The following is a 24,939-nucleotide window of genomic DNA, read 5'->3' as shown; positions in this document are numbered from 1 at the left end:
CCCTTGAGGCAGAAGCAGGATGTGCTCAGTAGCGGCGTAGGAACGACGTCGCTGCGACAGGGAGCGTCCTGAGGCTCCGCCATCTTCACTGTGAGCTCTGAGCTGAGATCAGCCATGACAGAGTCGCCAGGTGTGTGTTGCCATGGAGACCAGCTGCTCTCAGCAGGGGTGTGTGTTGCCATGGAGACCGGCTGCTGAGCAGCCATGACAGTGAATCAGCAGTTTCTCATCCAGTTTGTTTGGTTGAAGAAACGTCGTTTCTCCAGAACTCAGAGGTGAAACTGAATAATGTATTCCTCCACTGTGAGCGTCAGAAGCCGTTCATGGATTCATCCTGAGGTTTTCCTGTCTGTAGGATCACCCATTCATCTCTCTCTCTCTCTCTCTCTCTCTCTCTGTGTGTGTGTAGATCTGCTACAGGCTCGGAATGATGGACCAGGTTGGTGATGAATTTTACTCTTTTTCAGCCGACTCTTCTGCTTCACATGGATGAAATCCATCTTTCAGATCAGGCGGGTCAGAATGTCGACATGCTCACAGTATGCTCAGCACCCAGCAGGGGGCGGTGTGCTCATAAACACCCAGCAGGGGGCGGTGTGCTCATAAACACCCAGCAGGGGGCGGTGTGCTCATAAACACCCAGCAGGGGGCGGTGTGCTCATAAACACCCAGCAGGGGGCGGTGTGTTCATAAACACCCAGCAGGGGGCGGTGTGCTCATAAACACCCAGCAGGGGGCGGTGTGCTCATAAACACCCAGCAGGGGGCGGTGTGCAGCAGGGGCGGTGCAGGCTGCTGGGTCGCTGTGGGGCGTGGACGTCCATGCGTGGACGTCCGTCTCACCTGAGGATGGCCAGGGACACGTTCTGCTTCCAGGGACTGTCCTTCCTCATGCCGATCCCGAAGCCGGACCGGAAGAACAGTTCTCCGGTCGTCACCAGGTCGCACTTCTGCGACGCCTCGAACTCCAGAACGGCGCTGTCCCAGATGAAGGCGTGCAGCTTGCTGTCGGGCAAAGACAGGAGGGGTCAGGGGTCAGGGGTCAGGGGGTAGAGGGGCGGGGTTGGGGTGAGGGATCAGTTTCAGGGTGAGGGGCTGAGGGTTGGGGTTGGGTGAAGGGTCAGGGGTCAGGGTGGTTGCCTCGGTGGTGGGTCAGGTCAGGTTCAGGGGTCAGGGTCAGGTCAGGGGTCAGGGGTCAGGTCAGGTCAGGGGTCAGGGGTCAGGTCAGGGGTCAGGGGTCAGGTCAGGTCAGGGTCAGGTCAGGGGTCAGGGGTCAGGGTCAGGTCAGGGTCAGGTCAGGGGTCAGGGTCAGAGGTCAGGTCGCGGTCAGGATGGTGGGTGAGGTTCAGGGTCAGGATGGTGGGTCAGGTCAGGGTCAGGGGTCAGGGTCAGGGGTCAGGGTCAGCTCAGGGTAAGGGGGGCCAGCTCAGGGTCAGGGTCAGGTCAGGGTCAGAGGTCAGGGGTCAGGGGTCAGGTCAGGGTCAGGTCAGGGTCAGGATGGCGGGTCAGGTCAGGGTCAGGGGTCAGGGTGAGGGTCAGGTGGGGGTCAGGGCCTACTTGTCGCGGACGGCCTGGATGGCCTCGGCGGCGCTCTCGTAGTTGTGCTTCTCCATGTGGCGGTACATGGTGCTGAGCTCCACCTGCCGCCGGAAGTAGATGTCCACCGAGCTCTGCTTCACCGTGGCGTAGATGAACTTGTCGGACGGGTTTCGCAGCTGCGGGACACACGTGGGGGTCAGAGGTCGCGGCCGGGGCGCGGCGCGGGGCGGGGTCGACGGCGACCTCTGACCCTGGGGTCGTTGATGCCAGTGATGCGCTCCTCAGGCCGGTCCAGCACCAGGAAGGCCGCCAGGTTGGCGGTGTAGGAGGCCACGATGATCATGGCGAATCCGGCCCACACCATCCCCAGGATCCGGGCCGAGAAGCTCCGGGGAGCCCCTGCGGGACGGAGGGTCTGCTGAGGAACCGGACCCGGACCCGGACCGCCCGCGCCCCCCGCCGACGGAACCCACCTTCTCCGATCCCAGAGTTCAGCAGAACCCCCCACGAGAACCACATCGCGGAGGACAGGGTGAGGGCGTCTTCCTCCTCTTCCTCACTGTTCACTTTGAACCTTCCAAACGGGCTGCGCACACACACACACACACACACACACACACACACACACACACACACACACACACACACACACACACACACACAGACACACACACACACAGACACACACACACACAGACACACACACACACACACACACACACGCACACACGCACACGCACACGCACACACACACGCACACACACACACACACAGACACACACACACACACACAGACGCAAATGCACACGGACACGGACACACAGACACACAGACACAGACACAGACACAGACACACACAGACACACACACACACACACACTTTATAATCTCTCCATATATCATATAAAACACAGCAGCAGCTTGTAGCTCTGAATCTTCCAGTCCTCCTTAACCTCTCCATCCGAAACTAATGCTGTGTGTGAGTGTGTGTGTTCCAGTGTGTGTGTGTTCCAGTGTGAGTGTGTTCCAGTTTGTGTGTGTTCCAGTGTGTGTGTGTTCCAGTGTGAGTGTGTTCCAGTTTGTGTGTGTTCCAGTGTGTGTGTGTTCCAGTTTGTGTGTTCCAGTGTGTGTGTTCCAGTGTGTGTGTGTTCCAGCGTGTGTGTGTGTTCCAGTTTGTGTGTTCCAGTTTGTGTGTGTTACAGTGTGTGTGTGTGTTCCAGTGTGTGTGTGTGTGAGTGTGTACCTGAACCGGTCTAGTAGGTAGAGCATCACTGCCACCACGTGGACCGACAGGCCGACCAGCAGCCACAGGGTGCTCTGGAACGGCTGCATGAAGGAGTCCAGAGTGCTGCGAGGGATTTCCTGAGCCCAGGAGAACCGGGAGAACCGGGGGAACCGGGGAACCGGGGGAACCGGGAGAACCGGGGGAACAGGAGAGAACAGAGGAGAGAACAGAGGAGAAATTCATTGAACTTTGCACCACCGGAACACAGAACCATGTGTTCAGAAGAACAGAGACCAGCAGGACTCCAGAAGGCTGAGATCCTGCTCAGATGTTCTTTAAGGACCTGATCTGATCCGAGTCCTTCACCATGGACCCTGAGCTGAACCTGAGCCGGGTTCCGGGCGGGTTCCGCCAGGTTGTGGGCGGGTTCCGGGCTCACCTTCTTGACCAGGATGGTCAGGCCCTGGTACTTGAAGGGCTTGGAGAACTCGATGTACTGAGCGCGCTCGTTGTTGATGGTCAGCGGCGCCACGATCATGTCGGCCAGGCCGCTCAGCAGCTCTCCCATCATGCCGTTCCACTCCTTCTTGTTGCTGTTGTTGACCTGCAGGGGGCGGCAGAGGGGCGGGGCGGGGGGCGGGGCAGACAGGAGGACAGGTGTCCCCAGACAGAGCAGCAGCAGTCGCCGCGGCAACAAGCCTCCATGAGACAGGAAGACGAGTCAACAGGTTGTCTCACACACTCACACACTGTGTCACTCACTCACTCACTCACTCACTCACTCACTCACTCACTCACCCGCTCCTGCGTGCCAAATTTCCCATCAGCCACCAGGTGGACCTCGTAGGTGAAGTTCATGCTCATGGCCAGTTTGATGAGCAGGTCGATGCAGAAGCCGTAACAGCACTGAGGGACGATGGGCTGCCCTGGAACCGGGGGTCACAGGGGGTCACGGGGGGTCACAGGGGGTCGGGGGGGGTCACCGGGGGTCACAGGGGGGTCACAGGGGGTCACAGGGGGATCACAGGGGGTCACAGGGGGATCACAGGGGGTCGGGGGGGGGGTCACAGGGGGTCGGGGGGGTCACCGGGGGTCACAGGGGGGTCACAGGGGGTCACAGGGGGATCACAGGGGGTCACAGGGGATCACAGGGGGTCACAGGGGGATCACAGGGGGTCACAGGGGGGTCACAGGGGGTCACAGGGGGATCACAGGGGGTCGGGGGGGGGGGTCACCGGGGGTCACAAGGGGGTCACAGGGGGTCGGGGGGGGGTCACCGGGGGTCACAGGGGGATCACAGGGGGTCGGGGGGGGTCACCGGGGGTCACAGGGGGATCACAGGGGGTCGGGGGGGGTCACCGGGGGTCACAGGGGGGTCACAGGGGGTCACAGGGGGATCACAGGGGGTCGGGGGGGGTCACCGGGGGTCACAGGGGGGTCACGGGGGGTCACAGGGGGGTCACAGGGGGTCGGGGGGGTCACAGGGGGGTCACGGGGGGTCACAGGTGTGTCACAGGGGGTCACAGGTGGGTCACAGGGGGTCGGGGGGGTCACAGGGGGGTCACAGGGAGGTTGGGGGGGTCGGGGTCCCCCGGTACCTGGGATGGTCCCGTTGGGTCCGGTACAGATCACCTTCTTGATCAGGACCCCGTTGACGGTGAACTCCTCTCTGCAGGTCCCGTCCGGCTTGGTGGGCTTGACGTAAACAAACGGTTCCTGATGGATGGTGACGATCTGCAGAACCCAGCGCAAGAACACGCCGTCAAGAACAGGAACTGATGCGGACACAGGGACGGACATGAAGGACGGTTCTAAAAGATGGTTCTGAGGGACACCACACACACACCTTCAGCTTGGTGGACATCTGGTATCCGACGGGTTTCTCTGTCTCCCCTCCTGGCCAGATGATTTTCCTCTGAGGGTTCATCACCACCTGGACGGACGGACACACAGACACACGGACACACACACACACACACGCGCACGCGCGCACACACACACACACACACACACACACACACACACACACGTCTGGAACTGAGACGTCTCAGTGAGTCAAACCAGCAACAATAAATGCATTTAGACAGAGAAACATCTGGACAGCTGCACACAGGACTGAGGTGTAGGGGTGTGTGTGTGTGTGTGTGTGTGTGTGTGTGTGTGTGTGTGTGTGTGTGTGTGTGTGTGTGTGTGTGTGTGTGTGTGTGTGTGTGTGTGTGTGTGTGTGTGTGTCCTGCTCCAGTAGGGGGCGCTGCTCCTTTGGCCTCACTCACAGCATGCTGTGGTTCCTGCCCCTCAGTTTTAACTGCAAACAACATTCACTTCTTCACCAGGGAGGGGGGCAGCAGAGGAGCTCCGCCCACATGCTCCCTGCAGCAGAGCTCCGCCCACATGCTCCCTGCAGCAGAGCTCCGCCCACATGCTCGATGCAGCAGAGAAGCTCCGCCCACATGCTCCCTGCAGCAGAGGAGCTCCGCCCACATGCTCCCTGCAGCAGAGGAGCTCCGCCCACATGATTCCTGCAGCAGAGGAGCTCCGCCCACATGCTCCCTGCAGCAGAGCTCCGCCCACATGCTCGATGCAGCAGAGGAGCTCCGCCCACATGCTCTTCGTTTAGCTCAGACAGACATTTTTCCCGACAGACCGGTTCTCCAGTCGTCCAGCTGTTCCGTACCTGGGACCCGTTGAAGACCCCGACCTGGACCAGGCGCCCGGGCTTCTGGTAGTTCAGGATGCTGTAGGTGGCGAAGCGCCGGTCCCCGTCGTCGTTGAACTCGATCCGGCCCGTCAGCCCGTCGGGAAACTTTGATGACATCAGCACCCTGAGGAGCCAATCAGAAGGCGGGAGGGCCGCCGTCAACCTCGGCGTTTCTCGGCGGGCGGGGGTCCGTCCGGGCCCGGCGGGCGGAGCGGCCGGCACCGACCGTTTGAAGAGCGGGCCGGTCCTCCAGATGTTGGTGTTGCCCACGCAGCCCCGCGGCGGCTCGGTGATGTTCTCCTTGTCAAACAGCTCGCTGAGCGACTGCGCCACCACCGCCACCGCGTCCCAGATGTGAGCCGACTCGTTCTTCCCGTGGATCAGCTGGAGGCCCAGCAGGCCTGGGCCGGACGCACAACGCCACGCAGCACAGACGCACAACACAGGGAGACAACACAACGCAGACACACAACACAGGGAGACAACACAACGCAGACACACAACAACAGTTAGCTTCCACCAGTGACACACTGCTAACACCGTTAACAGCCGCCAGTGGCGCACTGCTAACACCGTTAGCAGCCGCCAGTGGCGCACTGCTAACACTGTTAGCTTCCGCCGGTGGCGCACTGCTAACACTGTTAGCATTCCCCAGTGATGCACTGCTAACACGGTTAGCATCCGCAAGTGGCGCACTGCTAACACCGTTAGCATCCGTCAGTGACCCACTGCTAACACCGTTAGCATCCGTCAGTGGCGCACTGCTAACACTGTTAGCAGCCGCCAGTGGCGCACTGCTAACACCGTTAGCAGCCGCGAGTTACGCACTGCTAACACTGTTAGCTTCCGCCAGTGGCGCATTGCTAACACCGTTAGCATCCATCAGCTGAAGAAGTGAGCGCAGAACCTTTGGAACGTGATGGAGGTGAAGAACACCGTCAGCATCCTTCTGGAGTTCTGCTCTGCAGGTTCTGTTCGGGATCCGTCGCTCAGCACCGGTCAGAACAGGTTCTACTAGGTTCTAGTCATTGGACACTGAGCCCAGCAGCTGCTCAATCCACAGGACAGGATTCTGGGACCCACATCAAGTGCAGAATCAGAACCAGAACCATGACCAGGACTCGTGAAACTGAGGAGATGGATAATCCTGGTTCTGGACTTGATGTGGGTCCAGTCCACCACTCCCAGACGGGTTCTGAAGGTAGAACCCGTCGGCTCTCAGCGTTCTAATGTGGGCTGCAGACCAGTTTCTGCTGACTTACCCAGAATCCCGTTCTGTCCCCTCAGAAGCAGAGGACGATTGGTCCCAGACCCCCTGGGGGGGCGGCACTGGGCGCTTCCCTGAACACAAACCTGAGAAACCTCAGCAGCCACTGGACCCTGACCTCTGACCCTGACCTCAATCTAGGACCCTGACCTGAGACTCTGACCTGGGACCTGAATCTGGTACCCTGACCCTTCCTTTTGTTTTTGCGACCTTCAGACCCCCCGTTGACCCTGGATCTTAACTTTTCTGGTCCAGGCTTCTTTAAATGAAGAAATAAAGCAGACCCTGACTCTGACCTAGAACCCTGACTCTGACCTGTGACCCTGACTCTGACCTGTGACCCTGACTCTGACCTAGAACCCTGACTCTGACCTGTGACCCTGACTCTGACCTGTGACCCTGACTCTGACCTAGAACCCTGACTCTGACCTGTGACCCTGACTATGACCTGTGACCCTGACTATGACCTGTGACCCTGAGTCTGACCTGTGACCCTGCCTCTGACCTGTGACCCTGCCTCTGACCTGTGACCCTGACTCTGACCTGTGACCCTGACTCTGACCTGTGACCCTGACTCTGACCTAGAACCCTGACTCTGACCTAGAACCCTGACTCTGACCTAGAACCCTGACTCTGACCTGTGACCCTGACTCTGACCTAGAACCCTGACTCTGACCTAGAACCCTGACTCTGACCTAGAACCCTGACTCTGACCTGTGACCCTGACTCTGACCTAGAACCCTGACTATGACCTGTGACCCTGACTCTTACCTGTGACCCTGCCTCTGACCCGTGACCCTGAGTCTGACCTGTGACCCTGACTCTTACCTGTGACCCTGCCTCTGACCCGTGACCCTGAGTCTGACCTGTGACCCTGACTCTGACCTGTGACCCTGAGTCTGACCTGTGACCCTGAGTCTGACCTGTGACACTGACTCTGACCTGTGACCCTGACTATGACCTGTGACCCTGACTCTGACCCGTGACCCTGAGTCTGACCCGTGACCCTGAGTCTGACCCGTGACCCTGACTCTGACCTGTGACCCTGAGTCTGACCTTGGACTTGGTCAGCGCTGCTCCTAAACAAAGATTCCTTCCCTCATGGCTGTCTCTGATTGGCTGAGCCTGGTCAAAATTCCAGGAGCCAATCAGAGCAGAGGGGCGGAGCTCATGCTGGCTGACTGATCAGCTGTAGCCCCTCCCATCAAGGTGGGCGGGGCCTCCTCTGATCAATGGGAACGGATCAAGCAAGCAGCAGGGGGCGGCGGCTTCTTACCAGTGCTGTGATTGGACACACGTCACCGTCACCATGGCAACACTGACTGCGTTCACACACTCACCAACACACAACACCCTCCCCCTCCCCCTCCCCCTCCCCCATCTCACCAGCTCCTCCACCCTAGACCCCACCTGCACCGACTGCTCAGCTCCTCCACCCTGCCAGTGCAGTGCCACCAGCTCACCCCTCCCCCCTCCCCCCTCCACCCCAGCTGTACAGTCTGTCCACCCCTCCACCCCCCACCCCCCTCCCCCCTCCCCCCTCCACCCTCCACCCCAGCTGTACAGTCTGTCCACCCCTCCACCCCCCTCCCCCCTCCACCCCCCACCCCAGCTGTACCTTCTGTCCACCCCTCCACCCCCCGCCCCCCTCCACCCTCGCACGGAGCTCATACGGCGGCTGGACGACAAACGCTACGAATGAAAGAAACACAGATGTTAGAGACATTTAAATCCAGCAGAGTCCAGGAGACCCTGACAGAGTCCAGGAGAGTCCAGGAGACCCTGACAGAGTCCAGGAGAGTCCAGGAGACCCTGACAGAGTCCAGGAGAGTCCAGGAGACCCTGACAGAGTCCAGGAGAGTCCAGGAGACCCTGACAGGGTCCAGTTTTGAAACATTCAACCAGCCAGAAGAAAAAAAACCATGAAGTCTTTTGGGGGTTCTTTGGCGTGCTTAGGGAATTCTGATGGGTTCTAGGGAGTTCTGTGGGGTTCTGGGGAGTTCTATGGGGTTCTGGGGAGTTCTGTGGGGTTCTGGGGAGATCTATGGGGTTCTGGGGAGTTCTGTGGGGTTCTGGGGGGTTGTGGAGGGTTGTGGAGGGTTGTGGGGGGTTGTGGAGGGTTGTGGAGGGTTGTGGGGGGTTGTCGGGGGTTGTGGGGGGTTGTGGGGGGTTGTGGAGGGTTGTGGGGGGTTGTGGGGGGTTGTGGAGGGTTGTGGGGGGTTGTGGGGGGTTGTGGAGGGTTGTGGGGGGTTGTGGAGGGTTGTGGGGGGTTGTGGAGGGTTGTGGGGGGTTGTGGGGGGTTGTGGGGGGTTGTGGGGGGTTGTGGAGGGTTGTGGGGGGTTGTGGGGGGTTTTGGAGGGTTGTGGGGGGTTCTGGGGGGTTTTGGAGGGTTGTGGGGGGTTGTGGGGGGTTGTGGAGGGTTGTGGGGGGTTGTGGGGGGTTGTGAAGAATGCTGGTGGTTTTCTGATGTTGGAAGAGTCAGATTAAAAATAGAAACTGTGGTGACAACCGGATGGAGGTGGAGGAGATGGAGGAGATGGAGGAGCAGAGCAGAGGGCGGAGGGTGGAGCAGGGTGGAGGAGGGTGGAGGAGGTGGAGGAGATGGAGGAGCAGAGCAGAGGGCGGAGGGCGGAGCAGGGTGGAGGAGGTGGAGGAGATGGAGGGTGGAGGAGGAGCCTCACCGTCCGGAGCTTCACTCAGAGCCTTGCCGGTCATCTCTCTCTCTCCAACCAGCCAGACGTAGCCGGAAGACGTCATGTTGAGAAGACGAGCCGCTTTGTAGACCGAGGCCGCTTCGTCCTCACTGGGGTGGAGGAGGACGGGAGGACGGGTGGAGGACGGGAGGACGGGTGGAGGATGGGAGGACGGGAGGACGGGTGGACGGGTGGAGGACGGGTGGAGGACGGGAGGACGGGTGGAGGATGGGAGGACGGGAGGACGGGTGGACGGGTGGAGGACGGGTGGAGGATGGGAGGACGGGAGGACGGGTGGACGGGTGGAGGACGGGTGGAGGATGGGAGGACGGGAGGACGGGTGGACGGGTGAAGGACGGGTGGAGGACGGGTGGAGGACGGGTGGAGGATGGGAGGACGGAAGGACGGGTGGAGGACAGGTGGAGGACAGGTGGAGGACGGGTGGAGGACGGGTGGAGGACGGGTGGAGGACGGAAGGACGGGAGGACGGGTGGAGGGACAGAGAGAGGTGGAGAGAACCTTTAAATTTACAGGAGTTGGAACTCAGTCTCACTGTCAACCGTCTTATATCATCGACACCAGATCACTCCTGTCTCTCACTCCTGTCTCTCACTCCTGTCTCTCACTCCTGTCTCTCACTCCTTTAAAGGAATACTCTGAAGATTTTGGACCCACGCCCTTTCCCCATCATTTACAGAGTGAGAGCAGCTCATAAATACCTTTTTTGTGTCCGTTCGTCCAGCGGCTGGCTCCCAGCTGTTAGCATCGTAGTTAGCTTAGCTCAACTGCTGGAGGTGAAGAGGAGACAGAGCCGGACTGACGAAAGTGGACAAAATCCTCCGGAGCACAGCGGCAGCAGCCGTAGACTCGGCCGCTGTGCTCCGGTATTTCCTTCCGCTGCGCCGCCATGCGCAGGTCTGCGTATCAGAACGTTATTTTAACGGATTGAAAAGAAAACCCGTCTTTTAAAATGTTTTATAACCATTGGGATTTACTTCACGTGCTAACACACCGTCCCCTGGACCACTGGAAGGAGGATTTTGTCCACTTTCTTCAGTCCGGCTCTGTTTCCTCTTCACCTCCAGCAGCTGAGCTAAGCTAACTACGATGCTAACAGCTGGGAGCCAGCAGCTGGACCAACGGACACAAAACAGGTATTTATGAGCTGCTCTCACTCTGTAAATGATGGGGATAGGGCGTGGCTCCAAAATCTTCAGAGTATTCCTTTAACTCACTCCATCCTGTAACTCACTCCATTCTCTCACTCCTCCTTTAACTCACTCCATCTTGTCTCTCACTCCTCCTGTAACTTACTCTATCCTGTCTCTCACTCCTTTAATTCCATCCTGTATCTCACTCCTATTGCAGCTCACTCCATCCTGTGTCTCACTCATTTAACTCACTCCACCTTGTCTCTCACTCCTACTGTAACTCACTCCATCCTGTATCTCACTCCATACTATCTCTGTCCTCCTGCAGCTCACTCCATCCTGTATCTCACTCCTCTTGTAACGCACTCCATTCTGTCTGTCACTCCTCCTTTAACTCACTCCATCCTTTCTCTCACTCACTCCTCATGTAACTCACTCCATCCTGTCTCACTCCTGTAACTCACTCCATCCTGCCTCTCACTCCTCCTTTAACTCACTCCATCCTGTCTCTCACTCCTCCGTTAACTCACTCCATCCTGTCTCTCACTCGTTATGTAACTCACTCACCCTGTATCTCACTCCTCATTGGCCCAGTTTACATGGGTGTTTTTTTCAATCGGATTGTAAACAATCGTATTAAACGGAGTGTATTCATGAAGTGATCCACGATGAATCCTGGTTTACCAGGACCCTGGGTGAAGCGGATTATACAGCGTCCTGTGACATGCGCACAAAGTCTCACGAGGACCTTGCAGGTCTTCCTCTCAGCAGCAGCAGTCCTCAGCGCCGAGCAGAGAGTTTTTATCTGCTGATATCTGCTCAAATAATGTCCCAAAAGTCCATGATACCTGCTGGAGGAGCGGCTGCTCCCCTGGCTGCAGCACCGCTGCACCGAGCGCCACGTCCCGGTGTGAGCTCTGCCTCTGCTCCGCGTGTCGATGTTTCGAATTAACTGGTGCCCGTGTTAACTTGTGACCAATACATGATTGAAACATGTAGTCGTTCTTGCGAACGTCGGTTATCGACAGTTACAGTGAGTGTATACGTTTAAAGTCATTTGTGAGTCTTACTTTAACAACTGCTGTAATCAAAATGTGTTTACACAGACCTCCGCCGTCATTCGTTAACACGGGAACCAGTTAATCCATAACACCAGCCGGCGATCGCTCGTATTCTGCTATAGAGCTCTTTATACAACTCGCTATTGCGCGATTTGGTTCCATCTCGCCTCTCCAATGTTTTTTCTGTCGGGGTTTTTTACTAAAAAAGTGTTTTTCCACCACCGTGGCGTTCTCTGCTGGTTTTCTGACTGTGCTGCTTCCCGTTTACTGACACGTCACTACATGCATGCGCAGAACAAACACTCCCCCAGTACAATCCGCTCCGCTGTCAGACTCGTTTATAAGGGACACAGAGCGGATTGTCGATCGGCGTAGACCACCTCATACAATCGGCTCCAAATTACAATCCGCTCCGAGTGAAGCGGATCCACTCGGTGTTTACATGACACATTTTACAATCCGCTCCACGTACAATCCGCTTATATGTGGTCCATGTAAACGTGCCCACTGTCTCTCACTCCTCCTGCGACTCCCTCCATAATGTATCTCACTCCTCTTTTAACTGACTCCTTCCTGTGTCTCACTCCTCCTTGTGTCTCACTCCTCCCGTGTCCGGGTGGTTCTGGTTCTGGTTCTGGACCCACCTGGCAGACAGGATGATGACCCGGGCCTCCAGGTCCTTGGCCTCCAGCAGCAGCGCCGTCAGGTTGGTGTCGGGACCGAACAGCAGAACCTTCTCCGCCTGGAGGGAACCCCACCAGGGGGGCGGAGCACCGGGGGGGCGGAGCCGCAGACCGCCACGCCGTCGTCGCCGGGGGCGATTGAACAACAACCCAGAAGAAGACAGCACAGGACAGACGGAGGACGAACCAATTAGCTCCTGATCGCCACCTCCGCCTCAACACCACCCACACCCGGACCTCCACCAGGCTCCTCCCCCTCCTCGCTGTCATGGCAGCAGGGGGAGGGGCCAGAGAATGAGACAGGAAGTACTGAGAGGAAACTGAAAGGGGGAGGGGCAGGAGGTGGTGCGGTGGCTCATGCAAACCAGGTGCTTTCAAGACTCCAACCAATCAACCAATCAGGGACGGCGTGCAAGTCGAGAGAGCGCTGATGAAGGAGAGAGGAGGAGGGTGGATGTTGCAGAGGAGGATCCAGGTGGGCGGAGGTCCTCAGAGATCTGCAGACAGAGCCAAGCGTCAGCCCGGCCGCATGCAACCCTTCACAGGAGGAGGTGGAGGGGGGAGGGGTGGAGGCGGGAGGGGTGGAGGGGGGAGGAGGGGGGAGGGGTGGAGGGGTGGAGGGGGGAGGAAGGGCGTCTCTCCTGCCGGCGGAGTGCAGGGTTATGGAAACTGAACAGAAAGATGGCGGGGAGCGGGCGGCCGCCGGGCCGGAGCGTCTCTCTGGGCGGGGCTGTGGGCGGGGCCGGCCGGGCGAGCTGCCAGTGGGCGGGCTCAGAGATTGGTTGGGCGGCGTGCATCGTTTGACCATGCGGCGGATACCTTGGGCGTTCTCCGGAAGTCAAAGGTCTGTTGGTCGAGGTTTTCATAGTTCCTGTTTTTAGTCTGATGGTGACGAAGAAGATACGCAAACAAGAACAGGTTACACAAGACCAGCCAGCCAATCAGATCACTGCGTCAGCTCCGGTCCAATCAGCCAATCAGCCAATCAGCCAATCAGATCACTGCGTCAGCTCCGGTCCAATCAGCCAATCAGCCAATCAGCCAATCAGATCACTGCGTCAGCTCCGGTCCAATCAGCCAATCAGATCACTGCGTCAGCTCCGGTCCAATCAGCCAATCAGATCACTGCGTCGGCTCCGGTCCAATCAGCCAATCAGATCACTGCGTCAGCTCCGGTTCAATCAGCCAATCAGATCACTGCGTCAGCTCCAGTCCAATCAGCCAATCAGATCACTGTGTCAGTGCTGGTCCAATCAGCCAATCAGCCAATCAGATCACTGTGTCAGTGCCTGTCAATCAGCCAATCAGATCACTGCGTCAGCTCCGGTCCAATCAGCCAATCAGATCACTGCGTCAGCTCCGGTCCAATCAGCCAATCAGATCACTGCGTCAGCTCCGGTTCAATCAGCCAATCAGATCACTGCGTCAGCTCCAGTCCAATCAGCCAATCAGATCACTGCATTAGCTCCAGTCCAATCAGCCAATCAGCCAATCAGCCAATCAGATCACTGCGTCAGCTCCGGTTCAATCAGCCAATCAGATCACTGCGTCAGCTCCAGTCCAATCAGCCAATCAGATCACTGCATTAGCTCCAGTCCAATCAGCCAATCAGATCACTGCGTCGGCTCCGGTCCAATCAGCCAATCAGATCACTGCGTCAGCTCCGGTTCAATCAGCCAATCAGATCACTGCGTCAGCTCCAGTCCAATCAGCCAATCAGATCACTGTGTCAGTGCCTGTCAATCAGCCAATCAGATCACTGCGTCGGCTCCGGTCCAATCAGCCAATCAGATCACTGCGTCAGCTCCAGTCCAATCAGCCAATCAGATCACTGCATTAGCTCCAGTCAAATCAGCCAATCAGATCACTGCGTCAGCTCCGGTCCAATCAGCCAATCAGATCACTGCGTCAGCTCCAGTCCAATCAGCCAATCAGCCAATCAGCCAATCAGATCACTGCGTCAGCTCCGGTCCAATCAGCCAATCAGATCACTGCGTCAGCTCCGGTCCAATCAGCCAATCAGATCACTGCGTCAGCTCCAGTCCAATCAGCCAATCAGATCACTGCATTAGCTCCAGTCCAATCAGCCAATCAGATCACTGCGTCAGCTCCGGTCCAATCAGCCAATCAGATCACTGCGTCGGCTCCGGTCCAATCAGCCAATCAGATCACTGCGTCAGCTCCGGTCCAATCAGCCAATCAGATCACTGCGTCAGCTCCGGTCCAATCAGCCAATCAGATCACTGCGTCAGCTCCAGTCCAATCAGCCAATCAGATCACTGCATTAGCTCCAGTCCAATCAGCCAATCAGATCACTGCGTCAGCTCCGGTCCAATCAGCCAATCAGATCACTGCGTCGGCTCCGGTCCAATCAGCCAATCAGATCACTGCGTCAGCTCCAGTCCAATCAGCCAATCAGATCACTGCATTAGCTCCGGTCCAATCAGCCAATCAGATCACTGCGTCAGCTCCAGTCCAATCAGCCAATCAGATCACTGTGTCAGCTCCAGTCCAATCAGCCAATCAGATCACTGCATTAGCTCCGGTCCAATCAGCCAATCAGATCACTGCGTCAGCTCCAGTCCAATCAGCCAATCAGATCACTGTGTCAGTGCTGGTCCAATCAGCCAATCAGCCAATCAGATCACTGTGTCAGTGCCTGTCAATCAGCCAATCAGATCACTGCGTCAGCTCCGGTCCAATCAGCCAATCAGATCACTGCGTCAGCTCCGGTCCAATCAGCCAATCAGCCAATCAGAACACTGCGTCAGCTCCGGTCCAATCAGCCAATCAGCCAATCAGATCACTGCATTAGCTCCAGTCCAATCAGCCAATCAGATCACTGCGTCAGCTCTGGTCCAATCAGCCAATCAGATCACTGCGTCAGCTCCGGTTCAATCAGCCAATCAGATCACTGCGTCAGCTCCAGTCCAATCAGCCAATCAGATCACTGCATTAGCTCCAGTCCAATCAGCCAATCAGATCACTGCGTCGGCTCCGGTCCAATCAGCCAATCAGATCACTGCGTCAGCTCCGGTTCAATCAGCCAATCAGATCACTGCGTCAGCTCCAGTCCAATCAGCCAATCAGATCACTGTGTCAGTGCCTGTCAATCAGCCAATCAGATCACTGCGTCGGCTCCGGTCCAATCAGCCAATCAGATCACTGCGTCAGCTCCAGTCCAATCAGCCAATCAGATCACTGCATTAGCTCCAGTCAAATCAGCCAATCAGATCACTGCGTCAGCTCCGGTCCAATCAGCCAATCAGATCACTGCGTCAGCTCCAGTCCAATCAGCCAATCAGCCAATCAGCCAATCAGATCACTGCGTCAGCTCCGGTCCAATCAGCCAATCAGATCACTGCGTCAGCTCCGGTCCAATCAGCCAATCAGATCACTGCGTCAGCTCCAGTCCAATCAGCCAATCAGATCACTGCATTAGCTCCAGTCCAATCAGCCAATCAGATCACTGCGTCAGCTCCGGTCCAATCAGCCAATCAGATCACTGCGTCAGCTCCGGTCCAATCAGCCAATCAGATCACTGTGTCAGTGCTGGTCCAATCAGCCAATCAGCCAATCAGATCACTGTGTCAGTGCCTGTCAATCAGCCAATCAGATCACTGCGTCAGCTCCGGTCCAATCAGCCAATCAGATCACTGCGTCAGCTCCGGTCCAATCAGCCAATCAGCCAATCAGAACACTGCGTCAGCTCCGGTCCAATCAGCCAATCAGCCAATCAGATCACTGCATCAGCTCCGGTCCAATCAGCCAATCAGATCACTGCGTCAGCTCCGGTCCAATCAGCCAATCAGATCACTGCGTCAGCTCCGGTCCAATCAGCCAATCAGATCACTGCGTCAGCTCCAGTCCAATCAGCCAATCAGATCACTGCATTAGCTCCAGTCCAATCAGCCAATCAGATCACTGCGTCAGCTCCGGTCCAATCAGCCAATCAGATCACTGCGTCGGCTCCGGTCCAATCAGCCAATCAGATCACTGCGTCAGCTCCGGTTCAATCAGCCAATCAGATCACTGCGTCAGCTCCAGTCCAATCAGCCAATCAGATCACTGCGTCAGCTCCAGTCCAATCAGCCAATCAGATCACTGTGTCAGTGCTGGTCCAATCAGCCAATCAGCCAATCAGATCACTGCGTCAGCTCCGGTCCAATCGGCCAATCAGATCACTGCATCAGCTCCAGTCCAATCAGCCAATCAGATCACTGCGTCAGCTCCGGTCCAATCAGCCAATCAGATCACTGCGTCGGCTCCGGTCCAATCAGCCAATCAGATCACTGCTTCAGCTCCAGTCCAATCAGCCAATCAGATCACTGCGTCAGCTCCGGTCCAATCAGCCAATCAGATCACTGCGTCGGCTCCGGTCCAATCAGCCAATCAGATCACTGCTTCAGCTCCAGTCCAATCAGCCAATCAGATCACTGCGTCAGCTCCGGTTCAATCAGCCAATCAGATCACTGCTTCAGCTCCAGTCCAATCAGCCAATCAGATCACTGCGTCAGCTCCAGTCCAATCAGCCAATCAGATCACTGCTTCAGCTCCAGTCCAATCAGCCAATCAGATCACTGCGTTAGCTCCGGACCAATCAGCCAATCAGAAGAACCCGTCTGCGGCTCTGTGCTGCTGAAAGAACTCCAGTTCTCCTCAGAGAACGTCAGAACAAAGAACCGGAGAGTCAGGAGGAAGAAGACAGTCAGGAATGACAACCGAGTGTGTTGTTGGAGTGTGTACTTCTAGTGTGTGTGGTGTGTTTACTTGTTGAGTGTGTCCTTTAGGAGAGTGGTTCTCTGTCTGGTTCTTCATGTGGTTCACTGTCTGGTTCTCTGTCTGGTTCTCATTAAGGTTCTCCGTGCGGTTCTGCGGCGGTTCCCACCTTGGTCTCGCGCTCCTCCAGCAGCGTCTCCAGCCTCTTCTGCGCCGCCCGGCCTTCGTGGTCGTCGCTGACGATCAGGATGATGTGGTTCCAGCGGAACTCCCTCATCAGGTCGAACCACACCTGCGCCTGGTGCGAGTAGGGCGGGACCGTCCGCAGGAACGACAGGTGGATGCTCTAGAACCACACACAGGGGTCAGGGGTCAGGGGTCAGGGGGCGGGACCGTCCGCAGGAACGACAGGTGGATGCTCTAGAACCACACACAGGGGTCAGGGGTCAGGGGTCAGAGGTCAGGGGGTGGGACCGTCCGCAGGAAAGACAGGTGGATGCTCTAGAACCACACACAGGGGTCAGGGGTCAGAGGTCAGGGGGTGGGACCGTCCGCAGGAAAGACAGGTGGATGCTCTAGAACCACACACAGGGGTCAGGGGTCAGGGGTCAGAGGTCAGGGGGTGGGACCGTCCGCAGGAAAGACAGGTGGATGCTCTAGAACCACACACAGGGGTCAGGGGTCAGGGGTCAGAGGTCAGGGGGTGGGACCGTCCGCAGGAAAGACAGGTGGATGCTCTAGAACCACACACAGGGGTCAGGGGTCAGGGGTCAGAGGTCAGGGGGTGGGACCGTCCGCAGGAAAGACAGGTGGATGCTCTAGAACCACACACAGGGGTCAGGGGTCAGGGGTCAGAGGTCAGGGGGCAGGACCGTCCGCAGGAACGACAGGTGGATGCTCTAGAACCACACACAGGGGTCAGGGGTCAGAGGTCAGAGGTCAGGGGGCGGGACCGTCCGCAGGAACGACAGGTGGATGCTCTAGAACCACACACAGGGGTCAGGGGTCAGAGGTCAGAGGTCAGGGGGCGGGACCGTCCGCAGGAACGACAGGTGGATGCTCTAGAACCACACACAGGGGTCAGGGGTCAGAGGTCAGAGGTCAGGGGGCGGGACCGTCCGCAGGAAAGACAGGTGGATGCTCTAGAACCACACACAGGGGTCAGGGGTCAGGGGTCAGGGGGCGGGACCGTCCGCAGGAAAGACAGGTGGATGCTCTAGAACCACACACAGGGGTCAGGGGTCAGAGGTCAGGGGGTGGGACCGTCCGCAGGAAAGACAGGTGGATGCTCTAGAACCACACACAGGGGTCAGGGGTCAGAGGTCAGGGGGTGGGACCGTCCGCAGGAAAGACAGGTGGATGCTCTAGAACCACACACAGGGGTCAGGGGTCAGGGGTCAGAGGTCAGGGGGTGGGACCGTCCGCAGGAAAGACAGGTGGATGCTCTAGAACCACACACAGGGGTCAGGGGTCAGGGGTCAGAGGTCAGGGGGTGGGACCGTCCGCAGGAAAGACAGGTGGATGCTCTAGAACCACACACAGGGGTCAGGGGTCAGGGGTCAGAGGTCAGGGGGCAGGACCGTCCGCAGGAACGACAGGTGGATGCTCTAGAACCACACACAGGGGTCAGGGGTCAGAGGTCAGAGGTCAGGGGGCGGGACCGTCCGCAGGAACGACAGGTGGATGCTCTAGAACCACACACAGGGGTCAGGGGTCAGAGGTCAGGGGGCGGGACCGTCCGCAGGAACGACAGGTGGATGCTCTAGAACCACACACAGGGGTCAGGGGTCAGAGGTCAGGGGGCGGGACCGTCCGCAGGAACGACAGGTGGATGCTCTAGAACCACACACAGGGGTCAGGGGTCAGAGGTCAGAGGTCAGGGGGCGGGACCGTCCGCAGGAACGACAGGTGGATGCTCTAGAACCACACACAGGGGTCAGGGGTCAGAGGTCAGAGGTCAGGGGGCGGGACCGTCCGCAGGAAAGACAGGTGGATGCTCTAGAACCACACACAGGGGTCAGGGGTCAGAGGTCAGGGGGCGGGACCGTCCGCAGGAACGACAGGTGGATGCTCTAGAACCACACACAGGGGTCAGGGGTCAGAGGTCAGAGGTCAGGGGGCGGGACCGTCCGCAGGAACGACAGGTGGATGCTCTAGAACCACACACAGGGGTCAGGGGTCAGAGGTCAGAGGTCAGGGGGCGGGACCGTCCGCAGGAACGACAGGTGGATGCTCTAGAACCACACACAGGGGTCAGGGGTCAGAGGTCAGAGGTCAGGGGGCGGGACCGTCCGCAGGAACGACAGGTGGATGCTCTAGAACCACACACAGGGGTCAGGGGTCAGAGGTCAGAGGTCAGGGGGCGGGACCGTCCGCAGGAAAGACAGGTGGATGCTCTAGAACCACACACAGGGGTCAGGGGTCAGAGGTCAGGGGGCGGGACCGTCCGCAGGAACGACAGGTGGATGCTCTAGAACCACACACAGGGGTCAGGGGTCAGAGGTCAGGGGGCGGGACCGTCCGCAGGAACGACAGGTGGATGCTCTAGAACCACACGCGGGGCTGGATGTGACTGCAGAACGATCAGAGTTCCTGCTCAAAGGCACTCAGGCAGCAGCTGCCAGGACAGAGTGTTCTCCAGCTGGGTTCTTGTTTCTGTCAGAGGGGCGGAGCCTCAGGATGTTTCTCACAGAGGGGGCGGAGCCTGAGGTCTGTGGAACCGTGATTTGTGGCGTTTGTTGGTTCTCCGTGTGACGAGCGGAACGTGGCGCCGGAGGTTCCTTCATCCGGAACACGGCGGTTCTCAGCTGGTTCCACCGCGCCGGAACGTTCCGTCCTGTCCTCCCGCAGCCGCACTTCTACAATATTGATGGCGCGTCCCGGAACGTCCTGGAAGCTCTCTGATTGGAGGACGTCTCTCCGTCCCGGAACGTCCTGGAAGCTCTCTGATTGGAGGACGTCTCTCCGTCCCGGAACGTCCTGGAAGCTCTCTGATTGGAGGACGTCTCTCCGTCCCGGAACGTCCTGGAAGCTCTCTGATTGGAGGACGTCTCTCCGTCCCGGAACGTCCTGGAAGCTCTCTGATTGGAGGACGTCTCTCCGTCCCGGAACGTCCTGGAAGCTCTCTGATTGGAGGACGTCTCTCCGTCCCGGAACGTCCTGGAAGCTCTCTGATTGGAGGACGTCTCTCCGTCCCGGACTCTCAGCAGCCATGAAATATTCAGGCTGCCCGGGCGCGCTGGATTCGCTCACCAGCAGGAGGGAGGGGCTGCTGCCGTTCCCCAGGTTCTCAATGCAGAACACGGAGAACACCCCTCTGTCCCTCCCTGTCCCCCCGTCCATCCCCCTGTCCCTCCCTGTCCGTCCCTCCCTGTCCGTCCCTCCCTGTCCGTCCCCCTCACCTTGTCAGAGTAGATGGACATGCGGGTGGTGAGGCCCACCACGGGGATCCGGTAGAACCCGGCGGTGTAGGACACCGGGGTCGGGGTCAGGTGGTCGTTGGACTGAGGAGGGTGGCTGACCAGGATGGCGTAGACCTGCAGGGACCAGAACCTACCGTCAGCAGAACCCTGTAGACCTGCAGGGACCAGAACCCTCTAGACCTGCAGGGACCAGAACCCTGTAGACCTGCAGGGACCAGAACCCTCTAGACCTGCAGGGACCAGAACCCTGTAGACCTGCAGGGACCAGATGGACCTGCCAGCTGCAGTGGGACAGGGGGACTAGTGTGTGTGGTTCTGGTTCTGGTCCGGGATTCGACTGATTTTCTCTGACACTGCCATGAGGACCGTGACCTTTGACCCGGAGCCATCAGAGGTGAAGCCGTCAGTGAGAGAGGAAGAGCAGCTGTGATCATCATCATCATCATCCTCCATCCCTCCACCCCTCCACCCCCGCTCAGGGAGGATTACATCAGAGATAATCCACACACACACACACACAGACTCACACACACACACACACACACACACACACAGACTCACACACACACACACACACACACACACACAGTCGGCCATGTTGGCCTCATTTCTTCTGTAAAGGAAACAAAGACGATTTCACTGAGAGGAGAACCTGCAGAACCAGACTGAGAGAACCTGCAGAACCAGAACCCCAGGAGCCAGGCGGACTGGTCCAGACCCGGTCCCTCTGGTTTAACTGATCCTGGTTCAGGTTGGCTCGTCTCAGTTTAGATGAAGCAACATGTTCAGGATCAGGTTCCTGGAGAACCGGGCCGAGGCAGCGGACCAGGGTCCATTCAGAACTCTGATCCCCTCATCAGTCCAGAACCAGAACCAAGAGGAGAACCTCTGAAAGTCTCAGTCTCAGGGTGTTTTCACACCGGCCCACTTCAGCTCCACCAGCAGAGTTCTGGACCCAGACCGGCGGACCGGGTTGGTGTGACGGCGCCGCTCGCTCCAGCTCCGCTCTGACTGCCCGGCCCAGACCGGCTGGAAGGGGGTCTGGGAGCGGTCTGGGTGGTCCTGGTCTGGGAGCGGTCTGGGTGGTCCTGGTCTGGGAGCGGTCTGGGTGGTCCTGGTCTGGGAGCGGTCTGGGTGGTCCTGGTCTGGGAGCGGTCTGGGTGGTCCTGGTCTGGGAGCGGTCTGGGTGGTCCTGGTCTGGGAGCGGTCTGGGTGGTCCTGGTCTCGGAGCGGTCTGGGTGGTCCTGGTCTGGGAGCGGTCTGGGTCCACCTGGTCTGGGAGCGGTCTGGGTGTAGCTCAGTGCCAGCCTCCTCCTGGTCGTCATGGAAACGCCACGCCCCCTGTCGAGGCTGCTCTGGATTGGTGGAAACCGAAACATTGTATCTTTTCACTGGGGCTCTTTTGGCTCCGCCCACACCTCTGAGAACATCCTGGACCTCCTGAAGTCCAGCTGGAGACAGAAGACTCTTCTCCTGGTCCTCCAGATCCACGTCCTGGGTTCTGGTCTGAAGGTTCAGACAGTCACTCAGTCTGGTTCTGGGTTCTGGTCTGAAGGTTCCAGATCAGAATCTAACATTCATGTAGTTTTAAACATGTTTTAGACATGGAGTTCCACAGGGTTCTGTCCGAGAACCTCTACTCTTCATCCTCCAGTCTTCCTGTAGGAACATCATCAGGAACTCCAGTACCTTCACTGTTCTGCAGGTGATCCACTGATCTACTGATCTAGAACCAGGTGATCCACTGATCTACTGATCTAGAACCAGGTGATCCACTGATCTACTGATCTAGAACCAGGTGATCCTGATCAGCTGGTCAAACTAGAACTTTGTCTTAAAGATAAAAAACCAGGACGAGTCGGAACGTTCTCCTGAATCCAGATCAAACAGAAGTTCTTACATTCAGAGAGAAATGTTCTAAAGTACCGTATCGTCCCGACACGAGACGATCCTGACTTTCAAATATCACTTAGGGAAAATAAAAATAGGATGAAGACAATAAGGTCACTCATAAAACAACGTTTTATTGGACAATTGTTCTAAACTCAAAAACTCACAACAGAGAAAACATTTCACCTGATTTAAGATAAAAAAATATTACTGCAGTATTAAATAAATATATTCTCTTTCTCAAGATAAGAAACAAGAAGCAACAATTCAGAGCCTCAAAGGTTCAGTGACTGCATGACCAGGAGCGGAACCACCGCCTGTCTCCAGACAAGCAGTCCGCGCCGCTAGCTCAATGCTAACTATTCATGGAAGCGCCATAGACATGCTAACGGAATTAGCATCTGCGTTGAAACTTCAAAACAAACTGACAAACTCACAAGTATCAGTTCCCCCTCCATCCTGAACATCAGCTGAGTATACTCGAGTACTGACAGGCAGGTATTCTGGATGCTGTTTGAAATGAAGCTTAGAAAAACCAGCAGCAGCCACACTGCTCAGTCTTCTTCTCTCACTGCTGCAGGCTGACTCTCTGTCCAGCTCACTAGCTCCCCCTAACGGGGGGCGGAGCCACTGCATGGAGCAGAGGCAGTCCAGCTCCCCGGGACTCTGGCTCCACCCAGCGGCGCGGAGGTGTAACGACAGTCTAGTCCTGGATTACAGAAAACTGATTCTGGAGAAAATATCGTCCTATAGTCGAACAACACGGTACTAGTGTGTGTGTCCCTCTGTGTGTGTGTGTGTGTGTGTGTGTGCGCAGTGTGTGTGTGTCCCTCTGTGTGTGTGTGTGTGTGTGTGTGTGCGCAGTGTGTGTGTGTCCCTCTGTGTGTGTGTGTGTGTGTGTGTGTGCGCAGTGTGTGTGTGTCCCTCTGTGTGTGTGTGTGTGTGTGTGTGTGTGTGTGTGCGCAGTGTGTGTGTGTGTGTGTGTGTGTGTGTGTGTCCCTCTGTGTGTGTGTGTGTGTGTGCGCAGTGTGTGTGTGTCCCTCTGTGTGTGTGTCCCTCTGTGTGTGCGCAGTGTGTGTGTCCCTCTGTGTGTGTGTGTGTGTGTGTGCGCAGTGTGTGTGTGTCCCTCTGTGTGTGTGTCCCTCTGTGTGTGCGCAGTGTGTGTGTGTCCCTCTGTGTGTGTGTGTGTGTGTCCCTCTGTGTGTGTGTCCCTCTGTGTGTGCGCAGTGTGTGTGTGTGTGTGTGTGTGTGTGTGTGTGCAGTGTGTGTGTGTCCCTCTGTGTGTGTGTGTGTGTGTGTGTGTGCGCAGTGTGTGTGTGTGTCCCTCTGTGTGTGTGTGTGTGTGTGTGCAGTGTGTGTGTGTCCCTCTGTGTGCAGTGTGTGTGTGTCCCTCTGTGTGTGTGTGTGTGTGTGTGCAGTGTGTGTGTGTCCCTCTGTGTGCAGTGTGTGTGTGTCCCTCTGTGTGTGTGTGTGTGTGTGTGCAGTGTGTGTGTGTCCCTCTGTGTGCAGTGTGTGTGTGTCCCTCTGTGTGTGTGTGTGTGTGTGTGCAGTGTGTGTGTGTCCCTCTGTGTGTGTGTGTGTGTCCCTCTGTGTGTGTTATGTGTGTGTGTGTGTGTGTGTGTGTGTGTCCCTCTGTGTGTGTGTGTCCCTCTGTGTGTGTGTGTCCCTCTGTGTGCAGTGTGTGTGTGTGTGTGTGTCCCTCTGTGTGCAGTGTGTGTGTGTGTGTCCCTCTGTGTGTGTGTGTGTGTGTGTGTGTGTGTGTGTGTGTGTGTGTGTGTGCAGTGTGTGTGTGTCCCTCTGTGTGTGTGTGTGTGTGTGTGTGTGTGTCCCTCTGTGTGTGTGTGCGCAGTGTGTGTGTGTCCCTGTGTGTGCAGTGTGTGTGTGTGTGTGCAGTGTGTGTGTGTCCCTCTGTGTGTGTGTGTGTCCCTCTGTGTGTGTGTGTGTGTGTGTGCAGTGTGTGTGTGTCCCTCTGTGTGTGTGTGTGTGTGTGTGTGTGCAGTGTGTGTGTGTCCCTCTGTGTGTGTGTGTGTGTGTGTGTGTGCAGTGTGTGTGTGTCCCTCTGTGTGTGTGTGTGTGTGTGTGTGTGTGTGTGTGTGTGTGTGTGTGTGTGCAGTGTGTGTGTGCCCCGGGCAGTGGTGACCTCTGACCCACCTGGTTGGAGATGAGGTCCTCGCAGACGGACAGCGCCATCTGGATGGCGTTGGGCTTGTGCGTGACGGAGATGGCGTTCATGCGGAAGCGGTCGCGGCCGTAGAGGGCGTTGGCCTGAAGCACCGCCTCCTTGAACACCTGCTCGTAGCGCTTCTGGCTCAGCACCGCCCCCACCGTGACCCCCCGCGGCTCGCAGCCGCTCAGCGCCACGGAGCAGCCGCTCAGCACGGCCAGCAGCAGCACGCCGCCGCCGCCGCCGCCGCCGCCGCCGCCGCCTCGCACTGCAGGGGAGGGGGGACAGTCAGCAACATCACAACACTCACCTGACCTCTGATCCCTCCCCCAACACCACCCAGAACCCAGAACTCTCCAGGATACAGTCCTGGTTCTGGTCCAGGACCCTTCAGGATACAGTCCTGGTCCTGGTCCTCCAGAACCAGG

The 24,939-nt window shown here is 57.6% G+C and overlaps 1 protein-coding gene across 1 annotated transcript in view; it reads right to left on the bottom strand.

Annotated features, from left to right (window-relative positions):
• The window catches only part of LOC115398172 (glutamate receptor ionotropic, NMDA 1-like), a 28,660-nt gene extending 3,969 nt beyond the window's left edge, over positions 1-24,691 (bottom strand). Inside the window, exons 1-17 of the mRNA XM_030104833.1 lie at positions 24,499-24,691; positions 20,437-20,571; positions 17,205-17,381; positions 13,136-13,198; positions 12,278-12,375; positions 9,410-9,531; positions 5,690-5,862; positions 5,438-5,587; positions 4,610-4,696; positions 4,362-4,497; positions 3,562-3,689; positions 3,203-3,367; positions 2,782-2,900; positions 2,012-2,124; positions 1,789-1,937; positions 1,557-1,714; positions 843-1,004 (exon numbers count right to left, since the gene is read on the bottom strand). Coding sequence (XP_029960693.1) covers positions 843-1,004; positions 1,557-1,714; positions 1,789-1,937; positions 2,012-2,124; positions 2,782-2,900; positions 3,203-3,367; positions 3,562-3,689; positions 4,362-4,497; positions 4,610-4,696; positions 5,438-5,587; positions 5,690-5,862; positions 9,410-9,531; positions 12,278-12,375; positions 13,136-13,198; positions 17,205-17,381; positions 20,437-20,571; positions 24,499-24,579 — 2,216 coding nt within the window. The 5' untranslated portion in view covers positions 24,580-24,691. The remainder of the gene's footprint in view (positions 1-842; positions 1,005-1,556; positions 1,715-1,788; positions 1,938-2,011; positions 2,125-2,781; positions 2,901-3,202; positions 3,368-3,561; positions 3,690-4,361; positions 4,498-4,609; positions 4,697-5,437; positions 5,588-5,689; positions 5,863-9,409; positions 9,532-12,277; positions 12,376-13,135; positions 13,199-17,204; positions 17,382-20,436; positions 20,572-24,498) is intronic.
• Between the last annotated feature and the right edge of the window lie 248 nt (positions 24,692-24,939).

This window comes from Salarias fasciatus, chromosome 12, assembly GCF_902148845.1.
Source record: "Salarias fasciatus chromosome 12, fSalaFa1.1, whole genome shotgun sequence".
NCBI classification, from domain to species: Eukaryota; Metazoa; Chordata; class Actinopteri; order Blenniiformes; family Blenniidae; genus Salarias; species Salarias fasciatus.
This window is presented reverse-complemented; position numbering and strand designations above follow the sequence as displayed.